This window comes from Hyperolius riggenbachi, chromosome 3, assembly GCF_040937935.1.
Source record: "Hyperolius riggenbachi isolate aHypRig1 chromosome 3, aHypRig1.pri, whole genome shotgun sequence".
Lineage (NCBI taxonomy): Eukaryota > Metazoa > Chordata > Amphibia > Anura > Hyperoliidae > Hyperolius > Hyperolius riggenbachi.
The window spans coordinates 141127597-141144265 of NC_090648.1; the positions used below are offsets into that span (position 1 = coordinate 141127597).

The following is a 16669-nucleotide window of genomic DNA, read 5'->3' on the forward strand; positions in this document are numbered from 1 at the left end:
CCCTTAATATGGTAGCCCCCCCAAGTTAGGTAGTGAGTGACAGGGACCCCCAGGTTAGCTAGTGAGTGACAGGCGCCTCCAGTTAGGTAGTGAGTGACAGGGACCCCGATAGTGAGTGACAGGGAGCACCTTTAGGTAGTGAGTGAGTGCCAGGGAGCCCCTTTAGGCAGTGAGTGAGTGCCAGGAAGCCCCTTTAGGCAGTGAGTGAGTGCCAGGAAGCCCCTTTAGGCAGTGAGTGAGTGCCAGGAAGCCCCTTTAGGCAGTGAGTGAGTGCCAGGAAGCCCCTTTAGGCAGTGAGTGAGTGCCAGGAAGCCCCTTTAGGCAGTGAGTGAGTGACAGGAAGCCCCTTTAGGCAGTGAGTGAGTGACAGGAAGCCCCTTTAGGCAGTGAGTGAGTGACAGGGAGCCCCTTTAGGCAGTGAGTGAGTGACAGGGAGCCCCTTTAGGCAGTGAGTGAGTGACAGGGAGCCCCTTTAGGCAGTGAGTGAGTGACAGGGAGCCCCTTTAGGCAGTGAGTGAGTGACAGGGAGCCCCTTTAGGGAGTGAGTGAGTGACAGGGAGGCCCTTTAGGGAGTGAGTGAGTGCCAGGGAGCCCCTTTAGTGAGTGAGTGCGTGCCAGGGAGCCCCTTTAGTGAGTGAGTGCGTGCCAGGGAGCCCCTTTAGTGAGTGAGTGAGTGCCAGGGAGCCCCTTTAGTGAGTGCGTGCCAGGGAGCCCCTTTAGGGAGTGGGTGCGTGCCAGGGAGCCCCTTTAGGGAGTGGGTGCGTGCCAGGGGAGCCCCTTTAGGGAGTGAGTGAGTGCCAGGGGAGCCCCTTTAGGGAGTGAGTGAGTGCCAGGGGAGCCCCTTTAGGGAGTGAGTGAGTGCCAGGGGAGCCCCTTTAGGGAGTGAGTGAGTGCCAGGGAGCCCCTTTAGGGAGTGAGTGAGTGACAGGGAGCCCCTTTAGGGAGTGAGTGAGTGACAGGGAGCCCCTTTAGGGAGTGGGTGCGTGCCAGGGAGCCCCTTTAGGGAGTGGGTGCGTGCCAGGGAGCCCCTTTAGGGAGTGGGTGCGTGCCAGGGAGCCCCTTTAGGGAGTGGGTGCGTGCCAGGGAGCCCCTTTAGGGAGTGGGTGCGTGTCAGGGGAGCCCCTTTAGGGAGTGAGTGAGTGCCAGGGGAGCCCCTTTAGGGAGTGAGTGAGTGCCAGGGGAGCCCCTTTAGGGAGTGAGTGAGTGCCAGGGGAGCCCCTTTAGGGAGTGAGTGAGTGCCAGGGGAGCCCCTTTAGGGAGTGAGTGAGTGCCAGGGAGCCCCTTTAGGGAGTGAGTGAGTGACAGGGAGCCCCTTTAGGGAGTGAGTGAGTGACAGGGAGCCCCTTTAGGGAGTGAGTGAGTGCCAGGGAGCCCCTTTAGGGAGTGAGTGAGTGACAGGTAGCCCCTTTAGGGAGTGAGTGAGTGAGTGACAGGTAGCCCCTTTAGGGAGTGAGTGAGTGACAGGGAGCCCCTTTAGGGAGTGAGTGAGTGCCAGGGAGCCCCTTTAGGGAGTGAGTGAGTGACAGGGAGCCCCTTTAGGGAGTGAGTGAGTGCCAGGGAGCCCCTTTAGGGAGTGAGTGAGTGCCAGGGAGCCCCTTTAGGGAGTGAGTGAGTGCCAGGGAGCCCCTTTAGGGAGTGAGTGCCAGGGAGCCCCTTTAGGGAGTGAGTGCGTGCCAGGGAGCCCCTTTAGTGAGTGAGTGAGTGAGTGAGTGAGTGAGTGACAGGGAGGCCCCCTCTCTAGCCGCCGCCGCTCCCCCCCCTACCTCTCAGCAGACCTCAGGATCAGCGGCGACCCGACCAGATGTACGAGCGGGCGCTGGACGCACCCGCTCGATATGCGGAAGTGATGTCACTTCCGCATATCAGTGCGGGCGCTGGGTCCTAGCGCCCGCACGATTGGTCGCCGGCTCGCCGCCTGATCCTGAGGTCTGAGACGCGGCGGCGGCGGCTGGAGGGAGCCGCTGACAGAGGGGGCAGCGGCGGCCGGGAGATCCGTGGCACCCCAGGAAAGATTGGGGGCACGTGCCCCCCTAAAACAGGGCTAGCGACGCCCCTGGTGTTATTAGTAGGAAGTGCCAAAGATTGCTTGATTATCTGGTTGTAAATGGTTTTATGCATTGTTTTGCAATCGTGATGGAACAACATTTTTTTTAGGAAGGCGTTTGATGGGGCTTATTATCTCTATATATGGGTCGGGCACTCACGGGTTACCCAAAATGCGGGTCGGGTGCAGGTACCCAAATTGATTCGAGCTGCGGGTCGGGTCGTGGGTTGCAAGCTGTGGGTCTGGTTGCGGGTAGTCAAAGCAAGCAAAGACAATTTTATATATTTTGCCTTCACAAAATCTGCGATGAATGCTGGGACTAGAATACTTTCTTGCTGACTTTTTTACTGCTTCTCATCTTTAAAGAGAACCCGAGGTGGGTTTTAAGAATGCTATTAGGACACAAAGGCTGGTTCTGCATACTATCACCAGCCTCTGTGTCTACTGTGTCCCCCCAGGCTCCCCCTGCGCTCTGCTGTCCCCCAGAAAAAAAATCGCTGTTAGCTACATGCAGCTTGTCGCTAGCAGGCTGTTTACCTTTGTGCTGCTTGTCACTGCCACTCCCCCGCCTCCTCTATATTGCGGCTCCCCGCCTGTATCCCTTATCTCCCCGCCTCTGTAAGCTGATTGGAGGGATGGGACACAGGTGGGGAGCGGCGCTATAGAGGAGGCGGGGGAGCGGCGGTGACATGCAGCACGAAGGTAAACAGCCTGCTAGCGACAAGGTGCATGTCGCTAGCACGGCGTTTTTTTTTTCTTCTGGGGGACAGCAGAGCGCAGGGAGGACCTGGGGGGCACAGTACAGACACAGAGGCTGGTGATAGTATGCAGAACCAGCCTCTGTGTCCTAATAGCATTCTTAAAACCCACCTCGGGTTCTCTTTAATGCTAGCAGACTCCTTCCTGCTCTCAAGCTGAGACCTCCCCTCCCCCATACTAGGGCATATAACTGGGAACATGCCAGTGTGAGATTGCATATGTGTTTTTCATAGATGGCCAGAAATCACTGGGCATGCTCTGTTAGAGGAAAAGGTGTGATAGGAGAGCTCTGTCTGTAGTGACTGGGGATATTTGTTAGGACAAGAGCTAGAGAATGTTCTGGCATGTTCTGTAAAGCTGGAGGGAGGAGGCAGAGAAGCACATGGCAGGCAGAGAAGCACATGTCTCATGGGACAAGATCTGCTGACACAGTGTAGCTGCATCCACAGCCATCTAGCACACACAGGTATGTGTGTGCTGCATTTGACAATAATAATTAAATACAGGCTTTTATGATCAGGTACAAGGCAATGGGGCAGATTTATGAACACAAGTGCATGCAAAATGAAGGGAAACTATTGCAAAAGTGAAACGTGTGTGCTGTTTTTTTTTTTTTTTTTTGGTTGTGATAAATCTTCTGCAATTTACTTTGATTCAGATTGATAAGTCCTGAGTAGGTGTGCATGTATAGTATATTTGTTCTCTCTTCTTAAAAGTCTTGTACTTTTATGCAATCCTGATTTTCTTAATAAATCGCCGTTTATTTTGCTGTAATGAAGAAAAGATAGCTTAGGGTGTATATACACATCCAATTTGGATTGGCCAATTATCTCCCAATTTTGCATCTCAAATGTAGTATGAGAGATTACCGTACTTACTCAATTTGCTCATAGTTGTTACCGCCACACAACGCAAAGCCTCGTCCTCCTCCCACTCACTCGTACCCACGTCGTTACAAGGCAAGTTAACTTTGGTCTATAACAATATTTCTTCTCAAGCCTACACATTTTTGCACAGGTAGATCTGCCAAGCACCTTCATTCAGCAGTAGCTCATCATTAACAAATAAAGGTTCTAACAGAAGTAATTGCTCTTTGGGTGCATACACACACAATTTTGATTGGCCGAATTTGATTGGCCCTATACTACATGGAGCATCAAGATTGTGTGTGTGTGTGTGTGTGTGTGTGTGTGTGTGTGTGTGTGTGTGTGTGTGTGTGTGTGTGTGTGTGTGTGTGTGTGTGTGTGTGTGTGTGTGTGTGTGTGTGTGTGTGTGTGTGTGTGTGTGTGTGTGTGTGTGTGTGTGTGTGTGTGTGTGTGTATGCACCCATAAATATTATTTATATGAGCCTAGATGCAGTGTCTATTCCTAGGAACTCATAGCTGCAGCGGTGGAAGTGTCAACCTGGCCACCACAATGCATGCTGGGAGATCCTACTGCCTACATCTACTGTGATTACATTAATGTACTACGTCTCCCAGTGTGCATTGCAGTGGCCGGAAAGGACACTTCCACTAGATGTAGTGCAGATGGGGCGCAGCCTAAAGCAGACAGTGCTCTGCTATTTGGCTTTGCTTCTTTGACTTTGGTTTGTGTATAAAAATAGGTTTTATTTACTTTACAGCTCCCCAATGTTACGTTAAATGTGTAATTTAGAAGAAAATGGAAAAAGCGGGTCAGGTGCGGGCAGCGGGGCTGTGAGTACGGGTATCAAATTCACCAGAAAGCGGGTTGCAGGTCGGGTGCAGGTAGCGGGGCTGTAGGTGCGGGTATCAAATTCACCAGAAAGCGAGTTGCGGGTTGGGTGCAGGTAGTGGGGCTGTAGGTGCGGGTATCAAATTCACCAGAAAGCGGGCTGCGGGTCGGGTGCAGGTAGCGGGGCTGTAGGTGCGGGTATCAAATTCACCAGAAAGCAAGTTGCGGGTCAGGGTGCAGGTAGCGGGGCTGTAGGTGCGGGTATCAAATTCACCAGAAAGCGGGTTGGTTGCAGGTAGTGGGGCTGTAGGTGCGGGTATCAAATTCACCAGAAAGCGGGTTGCGGGTTGGGGTGCAGGTAGCGGGGCTGTAGGTGCGGGTATCAAATTCACCAGAAAGCGGGTTGCGGGTCGGGGTGCAGGTAGTGGGGCTGTAGGTGCGGGTATCAAATTCACCAGAAAGCAGGTCGGGGTGCGGGTAACTAGCCCCAAAGATCTGTGGGTATCAAATTCACCAAAAAGTGAGTTGCGGGTCGGGTGCGGGCAGCGGGGCTGTGGGTGCGGGCAAGGGCATTGCTAGGATCCGATGAGATCCGGCGCACTTTTGGACACTCCAGATGGAAAATGGGTGTGGCCACGCACCAGAATAAGGGTGTGGTCATTGGTGGAGCCAAATTTACATTAAATTAACAGCAGTCTAAGTAGACCTGCCCAGCAAAATGTTGGATGAAGCCACCCTCTCTATTAATACAAAAAAACAAAAACACGGCATATCACATAAATAGGTAGTGACACTAAACATAACTATTCAGTTACCTGGCTTCTGTGCTGGCTGGTCTGGCTTTCTGCTGGGTGGGCTGGCCTGCTGCCAGGTTGTCTGTCAGTCCCCCATAGCATTCCCTGACCTAGTGGACTCCCTGCATGCCTTCATAAAGGCATCACAGCACCCAACATGGCACCACAGACCCCAGTACGCCCACATAGAGGCACCACAGCACCCAGCATGGCACCACAGACCCCAGTATGCCCACACAGAGGCACCACAGCACCCAGCATGGCACCACAGACCCCAGTATGCCCACATAGAGGCACCACAGCACCCAGCATACCGCCGATTTATCCACCACAGCTCCCAGCCCATGCCATTGAGGCAACACAGCTGACTGGGGGGCATCCCAGAATAGATCCGGGGCACGTGCCACTGATCTTTGGGGCTAGAAACGCTCCTGGGTGCGGGTATCAAATTCACCAGAGAGCGGGTCAGGTAATTGGACCCGTGCAGCCCTCTAGTGCAGGAATCACCTGATGTGATCACACAGTGTAGGGATGACATATGAAGCTGCTATATTGCACTTTATGGTGGATATGACGTTGGGATTTGCTGGGCTTATACTGAAGGCGGATTGTGCTGTTATTTATTTGATATACAGAGATGTTTTCTTTACAGGATCTCTGCATGGAGGGGGAGAGATGAGCAATCAGTGCTGCTGTTACAGTAGCTGTAGTAGCTACTGCTACAGCTGTGATAGTTCATCCGTGGGGGTCACTAATTGGCTAAGGGAACATATTTTCCCTTACACCAATTAGTGTTACAGCTGAAAGTGTCGGGGGCGCCCACAGGAGCACACCCGATCAGGCACAGCTGTTCAAAACATAAAAATTGCATATCTACATCTTTGTGACTTGGATGAATTCACGGAGGACGTAAATATACTGTAGTTGTGCGCAAAGTGGTTAAGATGCAGTTCTTAAAGTGCACCTGAAGTGTCCCTTAACCTCCCTAGCGTTCTGGACGAGCTGAGCTCGTCCAGAGACACTGGAGGGTGCCGCTCAGGCCCCACTGGGCCGATTTTAATAAAAAAAAATGTTAAACACGCAGCAAGCACTTTGCTTGCTGCGTGTTGGAGACGATCGCCGCCGATGCGCCGCTATCCGTTGCGTAACGAGCGCCCCCCCAGACCCCATGCGCTGCCTGGCCAATCAGTGGCAGGCAGCACTGAAGGGTGGATCGGGTCTCCCTGTGACGTCACGACGTGCATCGCCATGGCGACGGGGGAAGCCCTCCAGGAAATCCCGTTCAGAACGGGATTTCCGGACGGGCCATTGCGCCAGCGGCGATCGGAGGGGAGGGAGGTACGCCGCACAGAGGGGGCAATCGTGTAGCTAGCGCTAGGCTAGCTACATGAGAAATAAAAAAAAAAAGTGCAAAAAACGTTCAGCGGGAATCAGAACGCCAGGGAGGTTAAGCTATAAAACACAACATACCACAAATATCCCAGTATATAGGTAGTCAGGTAGTACCTCCCAGCATAGGTAGCCAGACGGGTCTCCCTATTACGAGACAGGCGGTTTGGTCGCATGCTCACAATTGCATAGCAATTGATTTGAGTGATGCCATAGATGTAATGTTATTACACTATAGCAGTGCAGTGGGATTTTCAATGCAATTCGGAACGCCAAATTATGTGTCTCTCCGAGTTCCTCCGACTCGGGGGGGGGAAGTATTTAAAGCTGCCCAGAATTTCAGCAGCAGTAGGGTAAGCCATCACCCTGCTGGCCTCGTTTAGGTAGGCAGAGAGCCCCCCCCCCCCCCCCCCCCAAATATGTAGCCAGAGAGTGCTTCCCCCAGTATAAGTAGCCAGAGAGTGCTCCCCCCAATATTGGTAGCCAGAGAGGCCCCCCCCACACACACTATAGGTAGCCAGAGAGTGCTTTCCCCAGTATAGCTAGCCTGAGAGGCACCCCACTATAGGTAGCCAAAGAGTGCTCCCCCAGTATAGGTAGCGAGAGTGCTTCTAGCCAGTATAAGTAGCCTGAGAGGCCCCCACTATATGTACCCAGAGAGTGCTCCCCCAGTATAGGTAGCCAGAAAGTGCTTCCCCCAGTATAGGCAACTAGAGAGTGCTCCCCCCTGTATAAGAAGGCGGGCTACATTTGGCCGGATCCTGATGCCCTCTTTGCATATACCTGTGATGGCTAACCTTGGCACTCCAGCTGTGACCAAACTCAAATCCCATCATGCCTCTGCCTCCCTGAGTTATGATTTGAGCTGTCAGAGTATTGTAATGCCTCATGGGACTTGTAGTTCCACCACAGCTGGAGTGCCAAGGTTAGCCATCACTGGCATATACCATTCCGGGCTGCGTCTCCGAGTGTGGCTTAGGGTTCTCAATTTATAAACTGAAAATTAACCCCGAGCCACACTTGGAAAAACGCGAAGGGGTTAAGTAAGATGTGAAGGCTAATTTTCTGTAATGACCACACATCTCCAGCTAGTCCTGCCAATCACAGGGAACTTAGACCCCTTTTCTGACGTATTTTCTTGTATTACTGTTATTATTATTATATAAGGAATGTTATCCCACTATATTACCCAGTCTGCCACTGAGACCTGATATATTTTGACCTGTGTTTTATTGTGCATTGGAAAATGTTATTACATCACTGTGGCTGATGTGACGTCATACAGACCATGTGATCTTAAAGTTTCTTTTATTCTTTTCTCTACAGAATTATGGCTGATTTTGAGGACCCAAAGACTTCGAGCCCTCCATCCATGTCGTGAGTATTTCCATATGCTGTTCAGTAACCCTCCTGTAACATTAACAATAGCTAATAACATCTTGCTTTCTTTCTTATATAGGGAGTTTCCAATCCGAACAGTGGATCATTCGGCCACTAGCCTGCAAATTGTGTAAGTATATCAATACATGTGCAGCATCTCACCACTAGTGTCTTTATACAGAGGTAATAGATGTAGATGGATGTCCATATAGAGCGGCAGTAGCTGGTGAATTTACTTTCCTCTTTTTTTTTCTCTTATAGACATTGATTTGGACATGTGAGTATAACCATGGGCGGTGCACAAAGGCTACCTAATACTGCTATGGGGGTGCACAAAGACTACCTAATACTACTATGGGGGGTGCACAAAGGCTACCTAATACTACTATGGGCGGTGCACAAAGGCTACCTAATACTACTATGGGGGGTGCACAAAGGCTACCTAATACTACTATGGGGGGTGCACGAAGGCTGCCTAATACTACTATGGGGGGTGCACAAAGGCTACCTAATACTGCTATGGGTGGTGCACAAAAGCTACCTAATACTATTATGGGGGTGCACGAAGGCTACCTAATACTACTATGGGGGTGCATGAAGGCTACCTAATACTACTATGGGGGTGCATGAAGGCTACCTAATACTACTATGGGGGGTGCATGAAGGCTATCTAATTCTACTATATGCGGTGCACAAACGCTACCTAATACTACTATGGGCGTGCACAAAGACTACCTAATACTGCTATGGGCGGTGCACAAAGGCTACCTAATTCTACTATGGGGGTGCATGAAGGCTACCTAATACTACTATGGGGGTGCATGAAGGCTACCTAATACTACTATGGGGGGGCACAAAGGCTACCTAATATTACTATGGGGGGTTGCATAAAGGCTGCCTAATACTACTATGGGCGGTGCATGAAGGCTACCTAATACTACTATGGGGGTGCATGAAGGCTGCCTAATACTACTATGGGTGGTGCATGAAGGCTACCTAATACTACTATGGGGGTGCACAAAGGCTACCTAATACTACTATGGGGGGGGGTGCATGAAGGCTACCTAATACTACTATGGGGGTGCACAAAGGCTACCTAATACTACTATGGTGGGCGCATAAAGGCTGCCTAATACTACTATGGGGGTGCATGAAGGCTACCTAATACTACTATGGCGGTGCATGAAGGCTACCTAATACTACTATGGGCGGTGCATAAAGGCTACCTAATACTACTATGAGAGTTGCATGAAGCCTGTCTAATACTATTATGAGGGTGCACAAAGACCACCTAAGACTACTATGGCGGGTACATGAAGGCTACCTAATACTACTATGGAGGTGCATGAAGACTACCTAATACTACTATGGGGGTGCATGAAGTCTGTCTAATACTATTATGGGGGTGCACAAAGACCACCTAAGACTACTATAAGGGGTGTACAAGTGTACAAAGGCTACCTAATACTACTATTGAGGGTGTACAAAGTCTACATAATACTTCCATGGAGGAGCACAAAAGCTACCTATTACTACTATGGGGGATGTAGAAAGGCACCTAATACTACTGTAAGGGATGTAGAAAGGCTACCTAAAACTACCATGGAGGGGGGTGCACAAAGGCTACCTAATACTACTATCTGGGCATTAAGAGTGGGCCCAAAAACGACTTAATACTACCATCGGGGTGGGCGGACCCAAAGCTTTCTAATACTATTATTTGGGGAATGATAAGGGGGCACAAGTACCTAACACTACTGTCTGGGGTGGGGGTGATGGAGGGAGAGGCACAAAGGCTACTTAATACTATAATGCTGCTACCTGGGAGGAGGGAGGTAACAAAAGGGCACAGAACCTACCTAATACTATCTGGGGTGGGGGGTGATGGAGGGCCACAGAGGCTCCCTAGTATTACTATTTGTGTTATCTTACTCTTCCTGTATCTGACACGGTTTTTGTTTCTTTCATTACAGTGAAGACCGTGAGATTTCTGACAGTGACTCTGATTTTGAAAATGGCGGATACCTTGACTGTAAGTATGAATCTTATAAAAACACGGATGTACAATTGTACACACACCGGACCAGCAGCAGTAATGGCACAGCTGCAATTGGAGTATGATAGAGCATTTACTCCCATATGCCATCTACACTGAAGAGGGGGGTAACCTAATACAGGGGCACATCTGCTATCTATATTGAGGAAGGGGCTACCTAATACTGAGGGCACATCTGCTATCTATATTGAGGAAGGGGCTACCTAACACGGGGGCACATCTGCTATCTATACTGAGGAGGGGGCTACCTAATACTGGGGGCACATCTGCTATCTATATTGAGGAAGGGGCTACCTAACACGGGGGCACATCTGCTATCTATACTGAGGAGGAGGCTACCTAATACTGGGGGCACATCTGCTATCTATATTGAGGAAGGGGCTACCTAATACTGGGGGCACATCTGCCATCTATACTGAGGAGGGGGCTACCTAATACTGGGGGCACATCTGGCTACCTATACTGAGGAGGGAGCTACCTAATACTGGGGGCACATCTGCTATCTATACTGAGGAGGGGGCTACCTAATACTGGGGGCACATCTGCTATCTATACTGAGGAGGGGGCTACCTAATACTGGGGGCACATCTGCTATCTATACTGAGGAGGGGGCTACCTAATACTGGGGGCACATTTGCTATATATACTGAGGAGGGGGCTACCTAATACTGGGGGCACATCTGCTATCTATACTCAGGAGAAAGGGGTACCTAATACCGTAGACACCTGGCCATGTACTCTGGGTGGGGTGATTCCCTAATACTTGAAGCACATCTGGCAACTTATACTGGGTGTGTGAAAGCAATTTGGCTACCTATTCTAGGTGGGGTTAGACTACGTAATACTGGGGGCACATCTGGCTACTTATAGTGGGTGTGTAGGGGGCTATCTAATACTAGTGGCACATCTGGCTACCTATACTGGGTGGGGTGGCTACATAATACTGGAAGCACATCTGGCTACCTATGCTGGGGGAAAGGGGGTCTGCTTTTTACTACTGCATGTGCATGTCTTACCTATACTGGGGTGAGCACAATTGGATGGTGATGGTGATGATGACAATCATCTAGACAGTGCGGGACACTATTATTACTATAGGGGAGGATCATCTTATCCCACAAAGCCTACACTATGCAAACTATTCTGTGCCTGATATTTCTGGACAATCTCACTAATGTTTTCTCTTTTATTTTCAGCCCTCGGAAGAGACGAACTGTAAGTCATTTTTCTTTGTCTACAAAGCCTCAAAATTGAGGGGAGGCCCTCAACTACATGTATAAAGTTGAATTCTAGTATTGATAAAACATCTTGTATGAAGATTTTTAAAACATGTCAGAGTCCCATTTTAAGCAAAGATAGCTCATTATTCTCTCTTTCATCTCTTAGCTACCTTGCTACTCGTCTCGCTTCTGCCCTCTACATCAGGGACATCCTAGCTGAACCAAGTCCTGAGTGAGTATCACATCTACTATTCACTTATTGTTTATAAAATGTTTTTACTGTATGTGTAATGTTATTGTGGGAAGGTGATCATATGCAGGGACTAGTCTGGCGAACACCACTTAGGCCAGAAACCCACTAGGAGTGATTTCTAATCTAATTTCTAAATTTGAAAAAGCTCTTGCTAATGCAATGCTATGGGGGATTTTTATAAAATCAAATCGCTCAAGTGGGATCACACCCATAGTATTACATTAGCAAGAGCTTTCAAATCGCTCAGAAAATCGCTCCTAGTGGGTTTCTGGCCTTAGAATGTTTAGTGACACATACACACACACGCGTGCGCACACAGGCATGCACGCACACACACACATATACACACACGTGCACCAAGAACAACAGGAAACCCTGTAAAGGTGTCCACTAATGATACAATTTGCTGAACGATCTTTTACAAATGATTCTTCTTATGAATGATCAGAAATGATCGTTTGGGTCCACTGATGGACAAAGATTTCCTAACCAGTCCAATCAGATTGACAGGATTGATACAAAATGTGGATCCATTTCATTAATCTGATCGGATTGGTTAGGAGATATTTGTCCATTAGTGGTCCCAAGTGATCATTTCCGATTGTTCATAAGAAGAACTGTTTGTAAACGATCATTCAGCAAATTGTATCATTAGTGGCCTAGGAACACTCTACACTGAAACACTAGCGTTGCGAAAAACATAACGGATAATGCACATAATGCAAGTCAGTGGGGTGCATGGAAAAACGCATATGTTTGCATTCTGCTATCTGTTTTTTTTAAAGCGCAGGTCTTGCTGCATATTTTTCCAAAAGGCATCTAAAACGCACATAATGAATGTCAATGGTGATGCAGGGGTATTGCGTTTTAGTGCGTTTAAAAAAAAAAAAACTTTGCTGATTTGTTTCCTTTTCTTAGTGATTAGCATAAAATGCATATGTGATTTATATATGGAAACGCACACAAAATGCAAGAAAAACTCATGCAGAACAAACACGCTCAAAACGCAAGAAAAAGCACAAACGCATATGCAGCAAAACGCTAACTTTCACGCACTGCCTAGTGTGTTCCCACCCAAGAGGATCTGGGAAGCTTCAGGCTGGGAACACACTTGGGCTTACATGAAAGGTTGCGTTTTGCGGCATATGCGTTTCTACGTTTTGAGTGCATTTGTGTTTCGCACGCTTTTTTGCACTTAGCTTGCGTTTTAATGAGTTCGCGTTTTTGCACATAAAAATCGCTTATGCGTTTTTGTGTGTTTTGTATGCGGTTTTTATATGCGTTTTATGTTAATCACTAGGAAGTCAACAGGAAGCTGAAATACTTAACACTTATTTGTTAGTTTTTTTAAAACACACATAAAGAAATGCATACAAAGCACAATAAAAAGCTAAACCTCTGCGTCACCATGACGTACATTAGGTGCCTTTTTAGATGCGATTGCATTGTGATCCACAAGCATATCAGAAAGTGCATAGTCTGCACTATCTGATGTTTTTATCCATGCTTTGCAATCACCATGGAATCGCAATGCAGGGTTGCACGCATTTTGCCGCATTTGCGGTGCAATTCCATTTATTAATTATGAATAAAATCACAATGGCAGCAGGGAAAGTCACAGAGCGGGACAGTGCCGTGCATCGCGGTGGCCGCCTGCATTGCCTGCAGCACTGAATGGAAACAAAGCCTCATACTTCCCAGCAATTGGAATAGTAATGGTGAGAACATAGAAATGATTTATTGGGTGAATAGGAGGGCACTAATACTTTTTAATCACACATCACTTCATTACAGAGGTCACTAATGTTGCTCAGATCTGGCTATGTACAGATGTGTTATGATAATATGATGGCTCATGTAATCATTCTGTCTCCTGTATTCCTTAGGATTGGCCTGGCCATCGTACAGACCCGCCTGACCAGAGACCATGGACCGATGCCGTAAGTATTTTGTTATTTATTGTATTTATATAGCACCAACATATTACACAGCGCTGTACAATAAATTAGGTTGCAGACATTGATAATAGGCGGTACAGACAACACAATACAGGGAATAAGCAATAAGACACACAATGCCAGATCAGGCACTAGAGTAGTAGCCCAAGTAATGCAAGTTCATGTTAATCGATGAGAAAAATGCACAATCAGATTGGATACACAAGGTGGGAGGGCCCTGCCAAAGGCTTACAATCTATAGGGAGGGGGTGGTGACACGATAGGAGGGGATTGCATCGAGATTCCATGATAGGCTGGGGTGGTGTTCAGCATGCGGGGCATTCACAGGCTCCCCTCGCCTATTCCCTCAGCTCCACTCCTGCTGCAGCCACCATAAGTCAGTGTGTCCCTTTAAGAGTATCTCCCAATGTTGGCCTCAAATGAAAAGAACACATCTCATTGTGCAACATTGCTTAAAATCTTAAAACATTTATTGAGAATTGCCCTCACAATGTGGATGAGGTAAGTATGGCATAGAGTTTTCCCTGTAGGCTCTCTCCCGCTCGTTCTCCCGGGCTGACCTCTCAGCTCCCCAGAGTTCCTGCTGGTATCCCCCGCAGCTCTGCCTCTCCTTCAACCACTTGCTAGGAAGACGCCGTAAGCAGCTCCGCCCAGTGGAGCGGAGGGAATAGGCGAGAGGAGCCTGGCAATGCCCCGCATGTGCAAAAGACCATTGTCGTTAGTGGCCCCCCTGACTTGGTGAGTCGCTCTCCATTAGGTGTTGGTGGTGGGAGTGACATGTTTGAGCTGCGCGGGTTCAAGTTTTTAAATGCTTTTAAGAAAAGGAGGAAACTCGTCCTATAGCGCAGCTAGAACCCTAACTGGGACTTTATTATCTTTTATTATAAATCCGCGAACTGTAGAACGATCCTTTAATAAGCTCACCCAGCTGACATGTCACCAAAAGCTGACTAGAGCCCTTTCTTATATAGTCAGCCAGAGCAGTGTCTAATCAGGGTGTAATGCTAGGAATACACGGTACGTTTTGTACCGCTGAATCGAGCCGCTGGTGGCTCGATTGATAAAATCCGATATGTCCGATCACCCGCCGAATCGATTCCACGATACCGCACTCGCTACCACGGGCAGGACAATGGAAGAAAACGAGCAGAAGATAAGAAGCGCCCGCAGGGACAAGCGGGAATCGATCCAGCGGCTTGATTCAGCGGTACAAAACGTACCATGTATTCCTAGCATAAGGTTAACAGACCCTCTTTGAAGATACAGATAAGCCAGCAGGTTATACTGGAGGTGTGAAACAAGTGAAGCCAGAGATACAAACAGCAGTAATGAAAATCACTATATGCAATCCTGCAATTGGTAAATATGATGAAGGCAGATCACATGGAATAAGGCATACACAGGCAGTTGGTTGTCAGATACGTGTGCATTCAGATGGGCGGGACACACACAGACAATACTTGTAAGATGCGGTTGGTTGTCAGATACGTGTGCAGTCAGATGGGCGGGACACACACAGGCAATACTTGTAAGATGCAGTTGGATGTCAGATACGTGTGCAGTCAGATGGGCGGGACACACACAGGCAATACTTGTAAGATGCAGTTGGTTGTCAGATACGTGTGCAGTCAGATGGGTGGGACACACACACACACAGGCAATACTTGTAAGATGCATTTGGATGTCAGTTACGTGTGCAGTCAGATGGGCGGGACACACACAGGCAATACTTGTAAGATGCAGTTGGTTGTCAGATACGTGTGCAGTCAGATGGGCGGGACACACACAGGCAATACTTGTAAGATGCATTTGGTTGTCTTTTACTTGTATGCTGACATCATGTCTGCTTTATTCCCTGCAGGTCTTACGAAGAAATGCAAAACCCAACAACGGACAACCTGTGGGGGTAAGTATTACCACTGACCAATCAGCTCTCTGGTACATTTTATAGTCAACAGCTTATCCAATCACCTACCTGTTCTACATGACATTGTATAGCCATGGAGATATACAGGGATGGTGTGAAAGAGACCCACTACTAATACTCTATAACAGGTGTGATGCTATTAGCTGGCCCTGTGATCACGTGTCCCAATTACATGTTACATTCCAGCCACCAGCCGCTTATCCGGACTCCTTTCCATTCTTGAGTTGCTGTGTAAGTATTAACTTTGAGTTTATCCATCAATAACCATAAGTAATGCCTCACCCTTTGTCTTATTTCCTAGGATCATCCATGCCGTGGCTGCCGACATTATATTCGGCATGGAGATGCACCCGGTGCCCCCACTTACGTGAGTATTGCCTGAATCTTATAGTATGACCTGCTTTATATTGCTGTACAATGATTCTAACCTCCTTTTACATTTGTTTCATTTTATAGGGATGAGGAGGAAGTTGCCTGGAGGAAAGTGGTGAAGAGGTGAGTATTCCCATATACACAATACACAGCAATACACAAGCAGCTCCACTATTTCCCCCATTAGCACTGGGGATGGCAGACACACCTCTTTCCTTTTGGCCCTCAGTGATATAAGGAGATATTTGGGTAGGGATTGCCCAGGTGCAGTGGCTTAGCTAGACATTATGGGGCCCCATAGCAATGTAGGCATTGGTGAGAAATGCCACCTACCTCTCCCCTATGGATATGAGGTAACTGGGAGATTTGCATTCACATGTGATCTACACTGCATAGAGTTCATGGGCACTTAGATAAAATCACAGGGTGGAGGAACACAAGAACGTTGGTGAATATATCAAGTACCACCTGGGCCCCCTCTACTCCAGGGCCCCATATAGCTGCTCTAGCTGCTATGACTATTGCTACGCCCTTGCCTAGGTTTTATATTGGGGTCTACCATGACTGAAAGCAGTCTCCCCAGGCCCCTCTAGTGGTGAACATTAGTATTCACAGTACATCAATTCAGACTTTACCTTACTGCAGCAATGCATTAGAAAAAAGTGCCTCTGTTAAGCCTTTCCAATACTTTTCCCCAATCATCTCTCCTCCCCCAGCAGCTCATTATTTCCTGGGTGCTGGGATGGGACATGGGGTATCGGGGAAAGGACTGGGGGGGGGGGGGGGGGGGGTCCGGGGGGGTCTATAGCTCCTTGCACTAGA

General features: G+C 48.4%; 1 protein-coding gene across 1 annotated transcript in view; it reads left to right on the forward strand.

The window, feature by feature from the left end:
- The first annotated feature begins 8013 nt into the window (after positions 1–8013).
- Positions 8014–16669, forward strand: part of LOC137561177 (fibrous sheath CABYR-binding protein-like) — an 11800-nt gene continuing 3144 nt past the window's right edge. The window contains exons 1-9 of the mRNA XM_068272437.1: positions 8014–8058; positions 8141–8191; positions 10035–10093; positions 11314–11332; positions 11504–11569; positions 13477–13530; positions 15410–15454; positions 15777–15842; positions 15932–15970. Of these exons, the coding sequence (XP_068128538.1) occupies positions 8054–8058; positions 8141–8191; positions 10035–10093; positions 11314–11332; positions 11504–11569; positions 13477–13530; positions 15410–15454; positions 15777–15842; positions 15932–15970 (404 nt within the window). The 5' untranslated portion in view covers positions 8014–8053. The remainder of the gene's footprint in view (positions 8059–8140; positions 8192–10034; positions 10094–11313; positions 11333–11503; positions 11570–13476; positions 13531–15409; positions 15455–15776; positions 15843–15931; positions 15971–16669) is intronic.